At 38.4% G+C, this 14,811-nt stretch overlaps 1 protein-coding gene across 1 annotated transcript; it reads left to right on the top strand.

Moving 5' to 3' along the window:
* The first annotated feature begins 4,224 nt into the window (after window positions 1–4,224).
* LOC132042844 (uncharacterized) lies at window positions 4,225–7,372 on the top strand. The gene is made up of 4 exons (XM_059433356.1): window positions 4,225–4,439; window positions 4,566–4,597; window positions 4,933–4,964; window positions 7,065–7,372. Exons 1-4 carry the CDS (start codon window positions 4,294–4,296, stop codon window positions 7,245–7,247), a joined length of 393 nt encoding a protein of 130 aa, XP_059289339.1. The 5' UTR covers window positions 4,225–4,293; the 3' UTR covers window positions 7,248–7,372.
* Window positions 7,373–14,811: the final 7,439 nt, after the last annotated feature.

The following is a 14,811-nucleotide window of genomic DNA, read 5'->3' as shown; positions in this document are numbered from 1 at the left end:
TTTTCCTCCGATCGAGTCGAACTACAAGTGACTTGATTCCTAAAAACAGGGATATGTAGATGGACTGAATACCAGAGAGTCAATCACACTCCTACCAATCACACCAGACTTCCCAGTTTGATAGCCGGGAAATTCTAGAATTTGCTTTAATTTTAGAAGTCATAATCGAGTTGAACTACAAGTGGCCCGAATTCTCATAAAACCTAGATATGTAGGAAACCCAAAAAAAAAAAAGAGTCCGGCCATATATTTGAAAATCGCATGAAAAAGAGAGGCAGAATAAGTCGGGTCAGTAAAAAATCAGGGTTAGTCAAATTTCGTTGCTCAGGGATGGCCTCGCCACCCCCGAACACCGAAGGGGTAGTTTTTGGCACCTAATATTTAACCTTCCATAATTTATTTTAATTACCCAGGGTCCTTGGACATCAAACAGGGTGAAATATGTATTTTTTATAAGCCAAAATGATTTTATAAAATTATTCAGATAATATTTTACCATTATGTTTTGGTAAAATAATTTATATAATATTATGAATCATTTAGAAATTAATTTACACATTTTATATATTAAAAAAATTATCTACTTAATTGTCTAAATTTTTAAAATGTCAATTTGCAAGTCTTTTACTATGTTTAATTTAGGGAATTTGGTTAATTAAAAGAACTAATCAGTCTACCCCTCAATTCTTGTTTGTTCAACTTATTAGAATTTTATCATGATTAATTAAGTGTTTAATTATGGTTAATTCTGTAAATCGCCCATTAAATGGCTATAATTGAAATAGCAATTAATAGTCCAATTATGGCCCAATTGAAAATCAATTTCCATAATTGAGGTCATTATTGTAAAATTAACCTTTTTAATTGCTATCTAGTTTAATTGTGACCTTATATGAAAGGGCTAAATTTAATTGGTCAGATAAATTAAGGGCATTTTTACAAATGTTACCCTAAGATGGCTAATTGGACCAAATAAGGTCATAGTTGAAATAGCCTGGTCTTCAAACTAAGTAGGGCCATTGTTTGCAAGATTAGTCTTTAGTTGTTTAATTAACCTTATTTAATCGTGATTAAGCGTCTAAATTAATTAGTCTTTTCTTAATTATGGTTATTTATTAAAACGAGTATCAAAATCAGACATGTATATGCATATATACATGGATATACATGTAATATACATGTATATCACGTGTATACATGTATACATATTGGGGTTGCCCTCTTATTCTGTCACGACCCAACCCCGTAGGCCGTGACTAGTGTCCGAATTGGACACTCATACGCACCTGCTACTCAGAACTAACATACTAATTCGCATAAATGTAAACGGTCACATATAGTCTCAGATTAACGCATAATAGTCAACATATGTCATAAAAGCCGGCGAGGCTGTCGTAATGTGCATAACATATCAAAATAAGCATATGCAGCCGACAAGGCTGCCGCGGCGGATAGGACCGCCCAAACATAAAACGTACGAACATATCTGCACAGTGACAACCATAACCCACATACATGTCTACAGACCTCTAAATGCAGTGAGTAATCATATGACGGATGGGCCCCGTCGTACCCCTGAATGAATATATACATATGCAACAGAAAAGTATATATACCAAAATATAGGCTCGGATGAAGGAGCACTCCTAAGAAAGCAGTAATAGGTGTCCTAGGTGGGTGGATCACCCAGCCGAGCGTCTGTACCTGCGGGCATGAAACGCAGCCCCCGAAGAAAGGGGGTCAGTACGGAATATGTACTGAGTATGCAAAGCAAGAAATACAGTAACAGAATCATAATCGAAACAGAAGATATAGAAAATAAGTACAAAATGCAGAATGTCAAATATTTAGTTTAAAAACATAAATCATGCATAGGCTCTTAGAACGATGGTCGCCCGCCTGTCGATGACGCCATACCACATCATACCGTAAGATTTCATATCTCCGAAACCCGACATATCATATCACATCATAACGCCGTAACACCCCATAACGCCAAATATACATGGTACCCGGCCAAAGGGGACTCAGCGTACCGGACACATCATACTCCGGAATATATCAAAGTGCACACGAACATAACCGGCCCGGGATCCGGCGAAAGAAGTACTAACCATATGCACGAGCGGAGTCGTGAGTGACAATATGCATAAAATCATAATCATAAACTCATTAAATAAATAAGAAATCCATGCTCGGGAGTTAAGGTGAAAGTAATACTAAGTCTTTCCCGAAGGCCATTAAGAACGAACATAGAAAAGTCGCGGGACCCACGGACGGGTGCCCACCCCATCCGAGCCCGCTTATGGAAGTTAGGGGATGTTACGCCTTATGGAATCCCCTACGAAAGTTTCGGGGCGATCCGAGCTCGTCTACGGAAGTTACAAGCGTTCGTAGTTTCGGAATCTTTAAAAGCAAAATTCTTTACAAAACCTTTGAAATTCAATCAAATGAAAACATAAAGGCCTTAGTTAGGTTACATTAAGAGAGTAAATCTTCAGAAGTGAATACAACGCACATATGAGCTCGGATCCCGAGAGTGGAGTTACCCCGAGGTTCGTGTCACAACCTAATTAATTCTAGGACATGCCAAAAGAAAGAAAGAATAGGCTTCGCATACCTCGTCTGCTCTCAAGCTAAGCTAACCCTCAAGCCTCGGGCACTCCAAGATCTACATAACGCCAATATGTATTCAACATTAGCTAAACATTTAGGCATTCAATTCCAAACGGACATCAAATTCTACAGAAATTTCGGCAGCATTTCCCCTATAAATACAACACCCCGAGAATTCAACTCGGCCAAATTCAACAACAACCAAACCAACAACCAAGCTACAACACCAACAATCAATTCAAAAATGCATTCTAACATTAAATACACTTCTTTATATAACTTAACAACAACCATTATTTTCCATTCAACTACTTACATTCAAACTAATATCAACGTTTATACATTCGATTACTAATACAAAACCATTCATACAATATTCAAGAACGCTTTAACCAATTCATACAATTTTCCAAACAACCCAACCACACTCCAATTCACCCAAATTTCTCCCCAAACCCGAGAACAACACCACACACATTCTTCTCTTCCAAATTCATAATTTACACCAATAATCCACACATTAGCAATGCAATTTCCATAACTATAAAAATTACATAAAATTCACATTAACTTCCAACTCAACCCATAACCAACACAACATCACTTTGAGTCATTAAACTTGCATTTTTCATCATGGAATCCATAACGACGACAACGAAAATACTAACGACGATTGTTCATTCTCAACTACACAAAGGGGGACCTATTCGGCCAACACCCAACACACACATAAAGATGATTTACATTCTTTTCTTCACACTACAACAACCAAAACATGCTAACTAGAATTAATTCATTGCTTTCAACACAACACACACACACGCGGCCAAACCCACCTATACGGCCTCAACTTCAACTTGATTTCTACCATGAATTTCTTCCATTTTAGCATACTACAACACATATAAACCATTCATAACACATAAAAAAAGATTAAAACTCACCTTTCTTCTTCAACTTCTCACTTGCCTAAAGTTGGCCAAGGATGAAAATGAATAATCTATCGCTTCTAACAACACTTCCACGTTAATAAGCACCCTTCAATTAGCAAGTTTGCTTGAAGAAATTATTTTTTGATGGCTTGATTTTTGTCTTGAAATTTCAAGCCTTGGCCGAAACCCTCTTGTTTTTCTCCTCTCCTTGTTTTCTTGATTTTTCTAGAATTTTTCTAAGTGTTGAAATGGTGTATAAGATGACTAAGTCATCCTTTAAGTGGCCATATATTGATCATCCATGTGGCCATGGCCCACACCTAAGGTGGCCGGCCACATGGTGCCTTATTTTCTCTTTTTTTTTTTTTTTTGAATTTTCAACTTTCCAAAAATAGAATACTTACTAAAAATGGAATTGTTCCCAAATGTTTCCCTAACATTTTCATCCCAATGAAATCATACACAACTTAAGCCTTTAAGCATACAAAAGTCTCTACTTCGTATCTCGGGATAGTCATGTCCCCAACTTATCGTAGTTCGCTCATGTTGTCCCGTTGTTCAAAATACGGGATATAACATATTCCTTTGATTAGGATCGAGTCCAGGCCCAAAAGGGCATGACCCAGCCCAAATCTTCACATAACAGGGGCAAAGCCCCTTACCCCCTTTCATTTTACACTCGTCCTCAAACCAAACGAACCCTTAGCGTCTTTTCCCTTCTCCCTCTCCTAAAACCCTAGCCTCCATGGCTTTTGCCTTCTCTATCCTCGTCATTCTCTCTAGAAATGGAAATATGGAAGATGTACAATGCTTTTTCAGCACTTTGCAAGGCCGAGAAGGGGAAATAATAAATGTTTCCACCTTCTCTCACCTAACACCACCCCAAACGCGGTATAAACCTCTGCATTTCACTATTTTTTCTTTACTTTTCTCAGAATTAACGGTCAACACTGTGAAAATTTTAATTGTTCTTGTTTGTTTCGAATTTGAATACCATGCTCTGGTTGGTTCGTGAAGAAACTTTTGGATTAATTTTTGTTGGTTGAAATATGACCGTTGATGCTTTATTTTGACTCAATCTCGACCCTACAATACTTGAATGTGGGGAGGGAATCCCATTTTGGGATTTATCCCACATCGTTACATCTAGGGTTTTGGGGACTTGGGCATTCTATAAATAGGGCCCTAATTTTCACTATTTAGGAGACCTGGCACCTGATATTCACAAGCAAAAAAATTGAATACCTAGGGTTTCTAGTATTTTTATACCTGAGACCTTTAATTTTCGATTTAGTTCAAATTTTAAAAAGTTTTCTTTTCTTTTATGTGGTACTGAGCATTTTGGGTGGGGGGAGGGGTGGGGGCACAATTAGATTCTCCAAGTTCAAATCTCAACCAAGGCTGCACAACAAAGAGGTATTTCCCTTTGCTTTCTATATTTTTTGCATTTTTTAGTTATTAAATGTCAATTTGTTTGCTATTTTGCTTCTGTGTTAGATAGTGTTTATTGTTTAGTCCTGTTTAATAGCCTATCAAGATGCTTGTTAAGTTTATGTTAAGCTTTTTTAGTTAAGCATGTTTAGGTGTTAATCTGGCCTGATATGTTTAGTTAAATATGTTTTGTGTATTAATTTGAGGTGTTTAGCATGCCTCTATGTTAGCATAGCATCCAAGTATATCTATGAGTACTGGTTTAGTTCAGTTGATTGAACATGTTGGTTATGGGTTGTTTTGGCTTGAGTTAGTCAAATTCACTTATATGACTAGCCTTATTTTGTTGTTGAATTTGTTCATATATTAAACATGATTAGATAAATGATGTGCTTCTACCCGAGGTACTGATTTGAGAAGTTGGAACTATTTGAATGATGGTTTAGTTCAGTTTATCTAGCCCTTGTAGCTTATTTTGAATCTAACTATGTATGCCTTGTGTGTTACAACCTGTTGCTTTAAGCCTGATTGTTGTAGGTCCAATCTGATCTAGTTTGAGCATGCTTTTAAGTATTGTTTCCTCTAAATGTGACCTGTCCATGGTGAATGTGTGCTCTCTACTAGTTAAATAGGCTTATAAGTTACCAATTTAAGGCTGGATTAGATGAAATGTTGCTTGTTTGGACCTGGTAGCCTGATAGTTATTAGCTTTGTTTCTTATCTACCATTTGCCTAAATGTGGCCTTACTGTGGGTTCATTTGACCTGTTATTATGACAAAACCTTGTGATTTGGCAAATAATGTTGTAAAAAGGACTCAGCATGTCAAACCATACTTGAACAATGTTGTTGATCCTGTTAAGAGTGATCATGTTTAAATATGAAACCCCTCTCTTGAGACAGCTTTTGTTTGATCTGAATATCTGATTGATCTTTACATATTGTATAAACTTAGGATCTTATGGTTAAATAACAATGATATTTGTTTACCACCTTGTTTCAATATAACTTAGAGGTTTGCTAAGCATGATTAAAAAATGACTAAATACTGTGAAGTGGTTATATTGTATACTGTTGGGGTTGAATATTAGTAATATCTGTTATTGCCTGTTTTTGACCTGAACACATGTTGAGAATGTCTATGAGCTTCCTTTTGACTTGATAACATGACTAGCATATTAAGCTTTCCTTGATTCAAACCAATATGGACACCTGAAGCATGCCAATCTCTCCTTAAGTTTAAGTGTTTTTCTGAAGCATATATATCTTAAGATTATATGATATTGCTAGACTGCATTTCTTTGTGACATGTTGTTTAAACCAAATGGCATCTAATTCCCCCCATTTTCCCTTTTAGAGATGCTTTGTTGGCACTAAAATAGGACCATCATGTCTGCTGAATTTGGAACTGCACCTATTAAGACTAGAATAATATCTTAGCTGCCTTAACAAATGACTAGGCCCTTTGTATGCTCCCTCAATGGCTCTGTTTCTTAAGTTATGTGATCTATGCTATTGCCTAGTTGTTGGTTGTTGTATTACTAGTCTCAGGCTATGTTTGAAAGAGTATGAAGCATGATAAATTCAGTATTTAGTAAATGTGAGTCTGTATGGATACTCTATGGGATTTGTAGAGGAATGCTTGAAATCATGTGACCAAGTGTACATAGTACATGTTACTTGTATGCTGGTCCTGTGCATTGCTTGATTATATCTTGACTACTAGTGCCTACATGAAATCCTCTATGAGTTAAGCTGTCCATATGGTGTATGGAGGATGTGTATTGGCATATTAAAAGTGTATCCAACTATATATCTGTCTCAACATGTTTGTGATGATATATTCAGTGTATATTAGGAATATCATCTTAAAACAGTGATATGTTAATTAAATCCTGCTAAATTCTGGGCCTCTTCCTTTTCTTTACTGAAAAATGCTAAATACAAGCCTTAGTTGTCTGTTTTCTTTGATTGGTATTTCAATACCTCTCTAAGTATTCTTTTACTATGTCATGTATCATACTGTGCTTATTTTGGGCCTCAGTGTTTAGACGTATACTAATTTCTTATCTTCTACCTGTTTTAGGTGAATCAACCTCTGGCCATTTGGGCCATATCTTTGCATGAACCTAACTGGGCCAAAGGCCCAGCTATTCTGTCTTTCAATCGATTCTGTATGGGAAATGAAAGGGAAGCAAATATTTGCAATAAATGCCCAACCATGGGTAAAAATGGTGAAGGCCCAACTATGGGTAAAAATAGTAACTGATGGGCTTAGGTAGGCCCACCATCCTAAACTCCCTCTTATTTGATTCATTTTTTGTGAAAAAATGTATTTGTGAATGACACTTCTGAATTATTGGAACCCATATGAATGTTAGAATTTAGGAAACACATAGTTACTTAGGTAAATCGCCACAAATTGATTTCTAAAGTTTGGTTAAAACCATCCTTTAACTTGATGATTTTTAAGACTGTTCTTTTTCAAAGGTCGCGGTATAAGGACAACAAAGAAATGAGATTTGCTAAAGTTAAAATGGTTTCCTAAGTCTAAACAAAAAATGGGTATTTTCTTCTTCAAAACGTTAAAGTGATCACTCCATTTTAAGTACAAAACTGTAGAAATTCGTATTCATTTTAATGGAAATGAAGTTCAAGAAAACGTATTCTAAAATGCATGAGAAATGATCTTAAAACTAGGCTAAGTATTGAAAGAAAGAAGTACCCATTTAGATATTTTGGACTTGATGTGAATATTGAACTGTACTTGTATGACCATGTATGCTTGCGTGTGCGTTTGGAAGCAACAGTGCACTCCACACCCGACCTCCTTTTAACAACATACAAGCTCGACAGGAGCGACCAAACCCTTCCAAAACTCCATAGAACAAGAACATAGTCCCTTAATCACTTTTACAAACTATAATAACGTGAACTCATGGCTTTTGATCATCGTCTTGTGAGATCTTACCGGAAACTTACCTTAGATGCTCACACAAGCTCGTAGAATATCGTAGATGAAGGATCATACCTTGGCTATCAAACCCCTCTGATTTCTTTAATTTACTTCACCTTGAAGTAATCTTTGAACAACTATAATCAAAGAAAAATCAATACAAGCACTACATGATTAATGGGGAAGAAGAACCCGAGCTTAAACTTACCTTGAAGTTTCTTTAAAGAGGAGGAGGAAAACTTGAGATAAATTTGAGAGGAACCTGTCCAAGTTTTGTCTAAGGGAGTTATGAATGAATTCCCAAGTTTTTTAGCTTAAACATATAAGTTTGGCAAGCTTAACTTCAGAGGTGCCACCCGCATGCAGTTGGGCATTGCGCAGGTTCATAGTAAAACATGCATAACTTTGTACTCCGATGTCATATTTACAATTGGCTTGTGGCATTGAAAACTAGACTCATAGACCTTTAATTTGATAGGTATATCACCCCCTAGTTCTAAATACACAGGTCGCAACAGTCACTCGAATTTGGACCTTATTCAAATGCATTCTAAAAACTTAACTTACGGGCAACTTTCACTTCGACTTTTGATGTCAACCTTTTGTAATTACAAAATTCTCATGAATATACTTAACCACATCAAAAATTCTTAGGCTCAGATCTCATAACTTTCTTTGAACTGTTCAAGTCTTAGTCTGAATATACGAGGTATTACTACACCTCTGTTTCCAGCAATTAGTTGTTGTCCAGACTCAATATGCAATACAATGATCAAATTGGTTGCATTGTTTTCAACCTCAACTTGATCCTGACCATCAGTAGACACAACCTGTGCATTAACAATGGTGGGATTAGACACTTCAAGTTCTTTCCCTACTTGATCAGCCATATTTTTTAGTCTTTGCTCATCTAAATATGTCCTCAAATGATCTTGAAAATTCTACCACTTGCGGATTCATCTTCTACTCGACTATCATCTTTTCTTCTATTTTTCTTTTTCATCAAATGACAAGTAGCTTCATCATTTCCTTGACATTTACAAATGCTGAATTATAGAGGAAGATTATCAAAGATAAATTTTTGATGATGCTTAATTATATTACCTTTCTATTCGTCTAAATAATGTAGCCTTATGCGCTTAGGATGTTTGTCGAAGAGATCTAGAATGACTTTTACCCTGGATTTGCTAGGTCTTGTCTTGTATTGTCTTGTGAGGATTTATATATGGAAATTGGCTAACCTACTGCTGAAGCAATTGCCTATCAAGATTTCTTAGCAAACAAATCTGTTGGTAAATCTGTGACACCCATGTCAATGCTCGTGAGGTTTATTCTTTCTGGTTTAAGTTTTTTGTCCAAGGAAAAGTGAGAAAAGGGTGTTGCTCTCCATTATACAGTAAATATCCCAACTTTCTCTGATATAACATAGACAAAATCTTCATATAAATCAAAGCTAATTAAAAGTTGTGGACTAGCGAGCGAACCGATCAAACATTTACCTTTGATAGTAAGTTGCATCAGGATTAACTTTGTGAGAATTTGTAAATCTGTAAACCATAAGAGGGCTCGATTGTCACATCCGGATGAAGGCCCTCTTTAACTGTGCACATTCCTCCAATTTTTTAAAAGTAAACTGCAAGGTTGGTTCACCGGGTGAAAATTGAATAGATTTCAATACTGTTTTTGTTACAGGTTGTGATGAAGGTTTAGGTGCTATTAGGAACGCATAAGTAGTGGTTTTTGGTGTCTCTCTCACAGCTAGAGGCTGGGGGGAAGTTGTGGCAGCCATAGCTGCGCTCAAGACTTCATTTCTCCTAGAGAGAGGAGAGAGCGCAGAACACAAAATATATTCTAAATGAGTTGTCATTAATTTTTTTTTTTTTTTTGCATTGTCCCAATAATAACAGTGTTACACCCCGTTGGTTCGTACGTGGAAATTTATAAGTGTTGGACATTCTAAGTATGGATACTGGAGTTCCCTTCAAGGATATATGATATTATACGAAGTAATTTTATGGTCATGATAGTTTACGTTCATTTAATAAGCTATGGCAAACTATGGGACCAAGCAAATCGAAGAAAAATAAATTTGTCGAAAATTTGAAAAAAAGTTGATAGAATTTTCGGATAGAATTTTGGGTCAAATTTGGAGGGGTATATCTCCTAGTATATTAAGAGTTTTGAGGTGTTTCAAAAGCCTAAAATGAAGTTCGTTGAGTCTAGTTTCCAACGCAATAAACCACTCATCGATACGATATCGGAGTAGAGAATTATAGACGTTACAAGTTCAGCTGACAGAGCAGAAACGCGTGCTACAGTACTGCTCTGTCATATAATGTGACCCATTTTCATAACGACGACGACTCATATAATGTGACCCATTTTCATAACGACGACGACTAAAACATTTCCAACATAGAATTCATAACGACGACGACTAAAACATTTCCAACATAGAATTCATAACGACGACGACTAAAACATTAAGCGATATTCATTCGTTCATTGTCATATAATGTGACCCATTTTCGGCTAGCACACCAACATACACATATGGATAATTCTCATTCATATCTTCCCTTTACAATGATCATAACATACTAACTAAACTCAATTCATGGCTTCAATACAACACACACACACACACTACACGGCTAAAACACCACACACACAACTCACTTCCAACATGCCATATTTCATGATATCCATCCATTTTAACATACTACAATACACATACAACCTTTATAATACATAAAACATAATGAATTCTTACCTTTCCTCTTTAACTTCCCAATAGCCTAGGGTTTCCAATGATGAAAAATAAAGGGTTGATCGCTCCAACGACACCTCCACGCTACTTAGGGACCTCAATATAAGGTTTACATCAAGGAAATAATTTTTGGTAAGGGTTAGAAATGGGACTTGATTTTTCTCTATGTTGGCCGAGAGCCTCACCTCTTCAACTTCTTGTTCTCTTTTTTTTTTTTGTCTAAGTGTTGAAAGGAAAATGAAGACTAGAAGTCATCTTTTGCCATTATATGAAGTGCATTGTTGTCCCTTGGCCCACATTAATGTGTTGTTCCAATTAAAATTGAACACAATTTGTGTGGGCCATTCACCCCACTTACACGGCCAACCATAGAAATGGATGACTTTTTCAACTTCCAATTTTTATTCACTTTTGGTCCCAAATTCTCCTAATTGTTCCATACCAAAAAATTCATGCACAACTTATATCTCAAAATAAAATTGAAGGTCAAAAATCCCGACTTTGTATCCCGGAATAGTTTTGTCCTTAACTTATCATAATTAACCCGGATTGTTCCAATGCATGAAATACGGGTTCTAACATCCTCCCCCCCTTTAGAACATTCGTCCTCGAATGTTAGATTAACCCTACGGGATCTTATAAGCACTCGGGGGAGTTTCTTTTACAACCAACACAACAATACATTCATTGATCAATAATTCATTTATCAACAACATAGTCAAGTGAAGGATTCGGATTACCTGTAGGCTCTGAAAATAAGTGAGGATACTTCTTCTTCATCTGCTCCTCAGCTTCCCAGGTCATTTCATCTCGGTTGTTGTTTTGCCAAAGCACTTTAACAGGTTTCTCACATCTTTATTCCGCAACCTTCTTAATTGCCGATCCAATATGGCTATAGGCTGCTCCTCATAAGATAGCCCTTCCGTGACTCCGAATATCATCTACAGGAAAGACTCGGAAGGGGTCACTAATACACTTACGAAGCATATAGAAACCGAAATACCGGGTGTACCGCTCCCAAATCACCGGGCGTATCTAACTTCATAGGCAACCTTGCCTATTTTTCGAACGATCTGATAAGGCCCAATATATCTCAAACTGAGTTTCCCTTTCTTACCGAATCTCATAACACCCTTCATAGGTGACACTTTCAGGAAAACCTAATCGCCAATCTGAAACTCCAAAGGTCGACGACGATTGTCTGCATATGATTTCTGTCGACTCTGAGCCGCTAACAACCGCTCTCGAATGAGTTTTACCTTATTCACTGCCTGCTGGACCACATCATCCGGGCCAATCGCCTCTCCCCAACATCAAACCAACCGATCGGTGACCCACACTTTCGCTATACAACGCCTCGTACGGTGCCATCTGAATACCGGAGCGGTCGTTATTATAAGAAAATTCAACAAGCGGCAAATGGTCATCCCATCTACCTCTCGAAATCAACACACAGCCCGCAACATATCTTCCAATGTCCGAGTGCGTTTCGGCCTGTCCATCGGACCGGGATGGAATGTCAGATCGAGACTCACCGGGGTCCCCAATCCCTCCCGAAAGGATTCCCGTAAATTAGCCGTGAACCGGGCACCTCGACGGAAATAATAGACATGGGAACACCAGCGAAGTCGCATAATCTCCCCGATATAAAGCCCGGCATAATCTTCACTGAGTAGGTAGTCCCACCGAAGAAAATGGGCCGATTTCGTCAACCGATCACAATGACCCAAATGGAATCACTGTGGAGTGCGAGGTAAACCTGTAATAAAATCCATATTAATGATCTCCCACTTCCACGTCGGTATTCCATCTCCGCAATAGCCCACCGGGCTTCCCGGTGCTCAATCTTAACTCCGCCGGCAACCTGACACCGAGCGACGAACTCTGCTATATCTCTTTTCATACCATCCCACCAATATAGACATCTGAGATCATGGTACATCTTCGTCGACTCTGGGTGAACAGAATAACGGGCATAATGTGCCTCGCCCATAACCTGTCGCCGCAACCCTGCAACGTCAGGTACACATAACCGCCCCCGTGAAATAGCACTCCATCAGTGAAATCTCAAACGGAGTCTTCCGTGCCGGGGCCGCATCTCCAGACCGGCACCGTAACGGGGTCCCTCATACCGATGCCGCTTAATATCTTCCGTAATAGAGACTCAAAGAATACCTCGAACAGGTAAACCCCAACATCTCCGTAATCAGCCCAAGCGAACTCCAAGACTAGCCAACCGATGAATATCGCGAACCATTTCTTTCCTCTTCGATGGCACGTCCGCTAGGCTACCCATAGACTTGCGACTAAGTGCGTATCCGCCACAACATTAGCTTTACCCGATGGTAGAGAATATCAACATCATAATCTTTTAACAACTCTAACCACCTCCTCTCGTCGCAAGTTCACTCTCCTTCTCGCTTAAAGATGTACCGGAGGCTCTTATGATCCGTATAAATATCAACGTGAACCCCATATAAGTAATGTCTCCACATCTTCAAAGCACGAATCACCGCTGCCTCCAAATCGTGAGTAGGATAATTTTCTCGTGTTTTCGAGCCGCCGAGAAGATAAGCTATCACTCCTACCGTGCCGCATCAACACACACCCCAAACAAATACCGAGGCATCACAATAAATCACATACCCATCCGGACCCCTAGGAAGAGCCGTGGATCGAGCCGTAGTCAACTCTCTTTAGAATCGGGTTACGCTCGCAAGCATCCGACCACCGAAACTTAGCTCCCCTTCCGAGTCACCTCTTGTCAAAGGCGCCGAAATCGAAGCAAATTTCTCTACGAACCTCCGATAATAACCATCCAATCCCGTAAAAGCTACGCACCTCAGTCGGCGTCGTAGGTCTAGGCCAATTCTTTACGGCCTCGACCTTCTGGGCATCCACCCGGACGCCATCACCTCCAATAATATGCCCCAGAAATGCCACTGAAGATAACCAGAATTCACATTTAGAAAATTTAGCATATAATTTCTGGTGCCGAAGTGTGCCAAGTACCGTCCTCAAATGGTCTGCATGCTCGCTTTCCGACCGAGAATAAACTTAATATCATCGATAAATACGATCACAAACATATCCAGGAACGGTCTCGAATACCCGATTCATCGTGTCCATAAAACCCCGGGGTTTGTCACCCAAAAAACATAACCTCAAATTCTGGGGGCCCATATTTCCCCGCCCCTTTCCTTTTGGGAAAATCACCTCTCGCACCCGTACCCCCATGAAGCCCCCGACCGCGGGCCCCCTTTTTAAAACACCCGGACCCCCGCAACCCATCAAAAAAATCACAATTCCTCCGGGGGGGGGGGTATTTATTTTTTGGGGGGGTTCCCTTTTTTAGCTTTCGGGAACGATGCACATCCGGAAAAAGGCCCTTTCCTTCCTTTTACCGGGGGCCTCCCTTTCCCGGGTATGTACTTGTTTTTATCCCGTGGGTTTTTGCATGTTCGGAAAATTTGAAATAATGTTGACTTGTAAGAAATAAGGTCAAAATTAATGTTTTTATCAACCCAGAGGGTTCAAAAATATATGTTAGGTGGAAGTGCGGAATAAGGCCAAGGGAAAATTGGGAAATTTTAAAAATTTTGTTTTGGGGAAAACAAAACGAGATTCATTTGGGGTTGGGCTAAAAAAAAAAAAGGAAAATTTTGAGGCCCAAACACTGGGGTGGCCCCCCAACATAAGAGGCCCCAAGTCACATGCCAAGAGTGACAATTAATTAAGGGAGATGATATATACATGCTCATTTCCTTTGAAGCTTTCCCAAAAGAAAAAAAAAAAAAAAAAAAAAAAGTCCAAAAATTGGGGAGCAAAAAAAAAGGCCATTCTCCTGCAAGAAAAAAAAATAATTTTCTGCCCTTTAACTTCAATCCAAAAACTTATTCTTTTTTGAATTCTTGTTTTAAGTTTTGGACGCTCTCCGACGTGATAAATTGGTTTAGCGAAAGAGCGACGTTTAAGTTGAAATTTGAAGAAAAAGGGATGAATTTTATGTTTTAAGTTATGGAATAGGTTTATATGTTATAAATTGAATTAGAGAGAATTATGAAAGTGTGGGTGTGTGTGCATTTTGGGTGTGTGGAAGAGGTGGTT

Source organism: Lycium ferocissimum, unplaced genomic scaffold (assembly GCF_029784015.1).
Source record: "Lycium ferocissimum isolate CSIRO_LF1 unplaced genomic scaffold, AGI_CSIRO_Lferr_CH_V1 ctg18362, whole genome shotgun sequence".
NCBI lineage: Eukaryota > Viridiplantae > Streptophyta > Magnoliopsida > Solanales > Solanaceae > Lycium > Lycium ferocissimum.
The sequence above is the reverse complement of the archived record's forward strand: the minus strand, read 5'-3'. Positions and strand labels throughout refer to the sequence as shown.

What these genes read in the sequence shown, in the direction of transcription:
- LOC132042844 (XM_059433356.1), top strand. Translation starts at nt 4,294, where the DNA reads ATGGCTTTTGCCTTCTCTATCCTCGTCATTCTCTCTAGAAATGGAAAT. An exon ending in TAATTTTTGTTGGTTGAAAT is followed by an intron (nt 4,598 to 4,932) that starts ATGACCGTTGAT and finishes GATTCTCCAAGT; the next exon opens with TCAAATCTCAACCAAGGCTG. An exon ending in CAAGGCTGCACAACAAAGAG is followed by an intron (nt 4,965 to 7,064) that starts GTATTTCCCTTT and finishes TACCTGTTTTAG; the next exon opens with GTGAATCAACCTCTGGCCAT.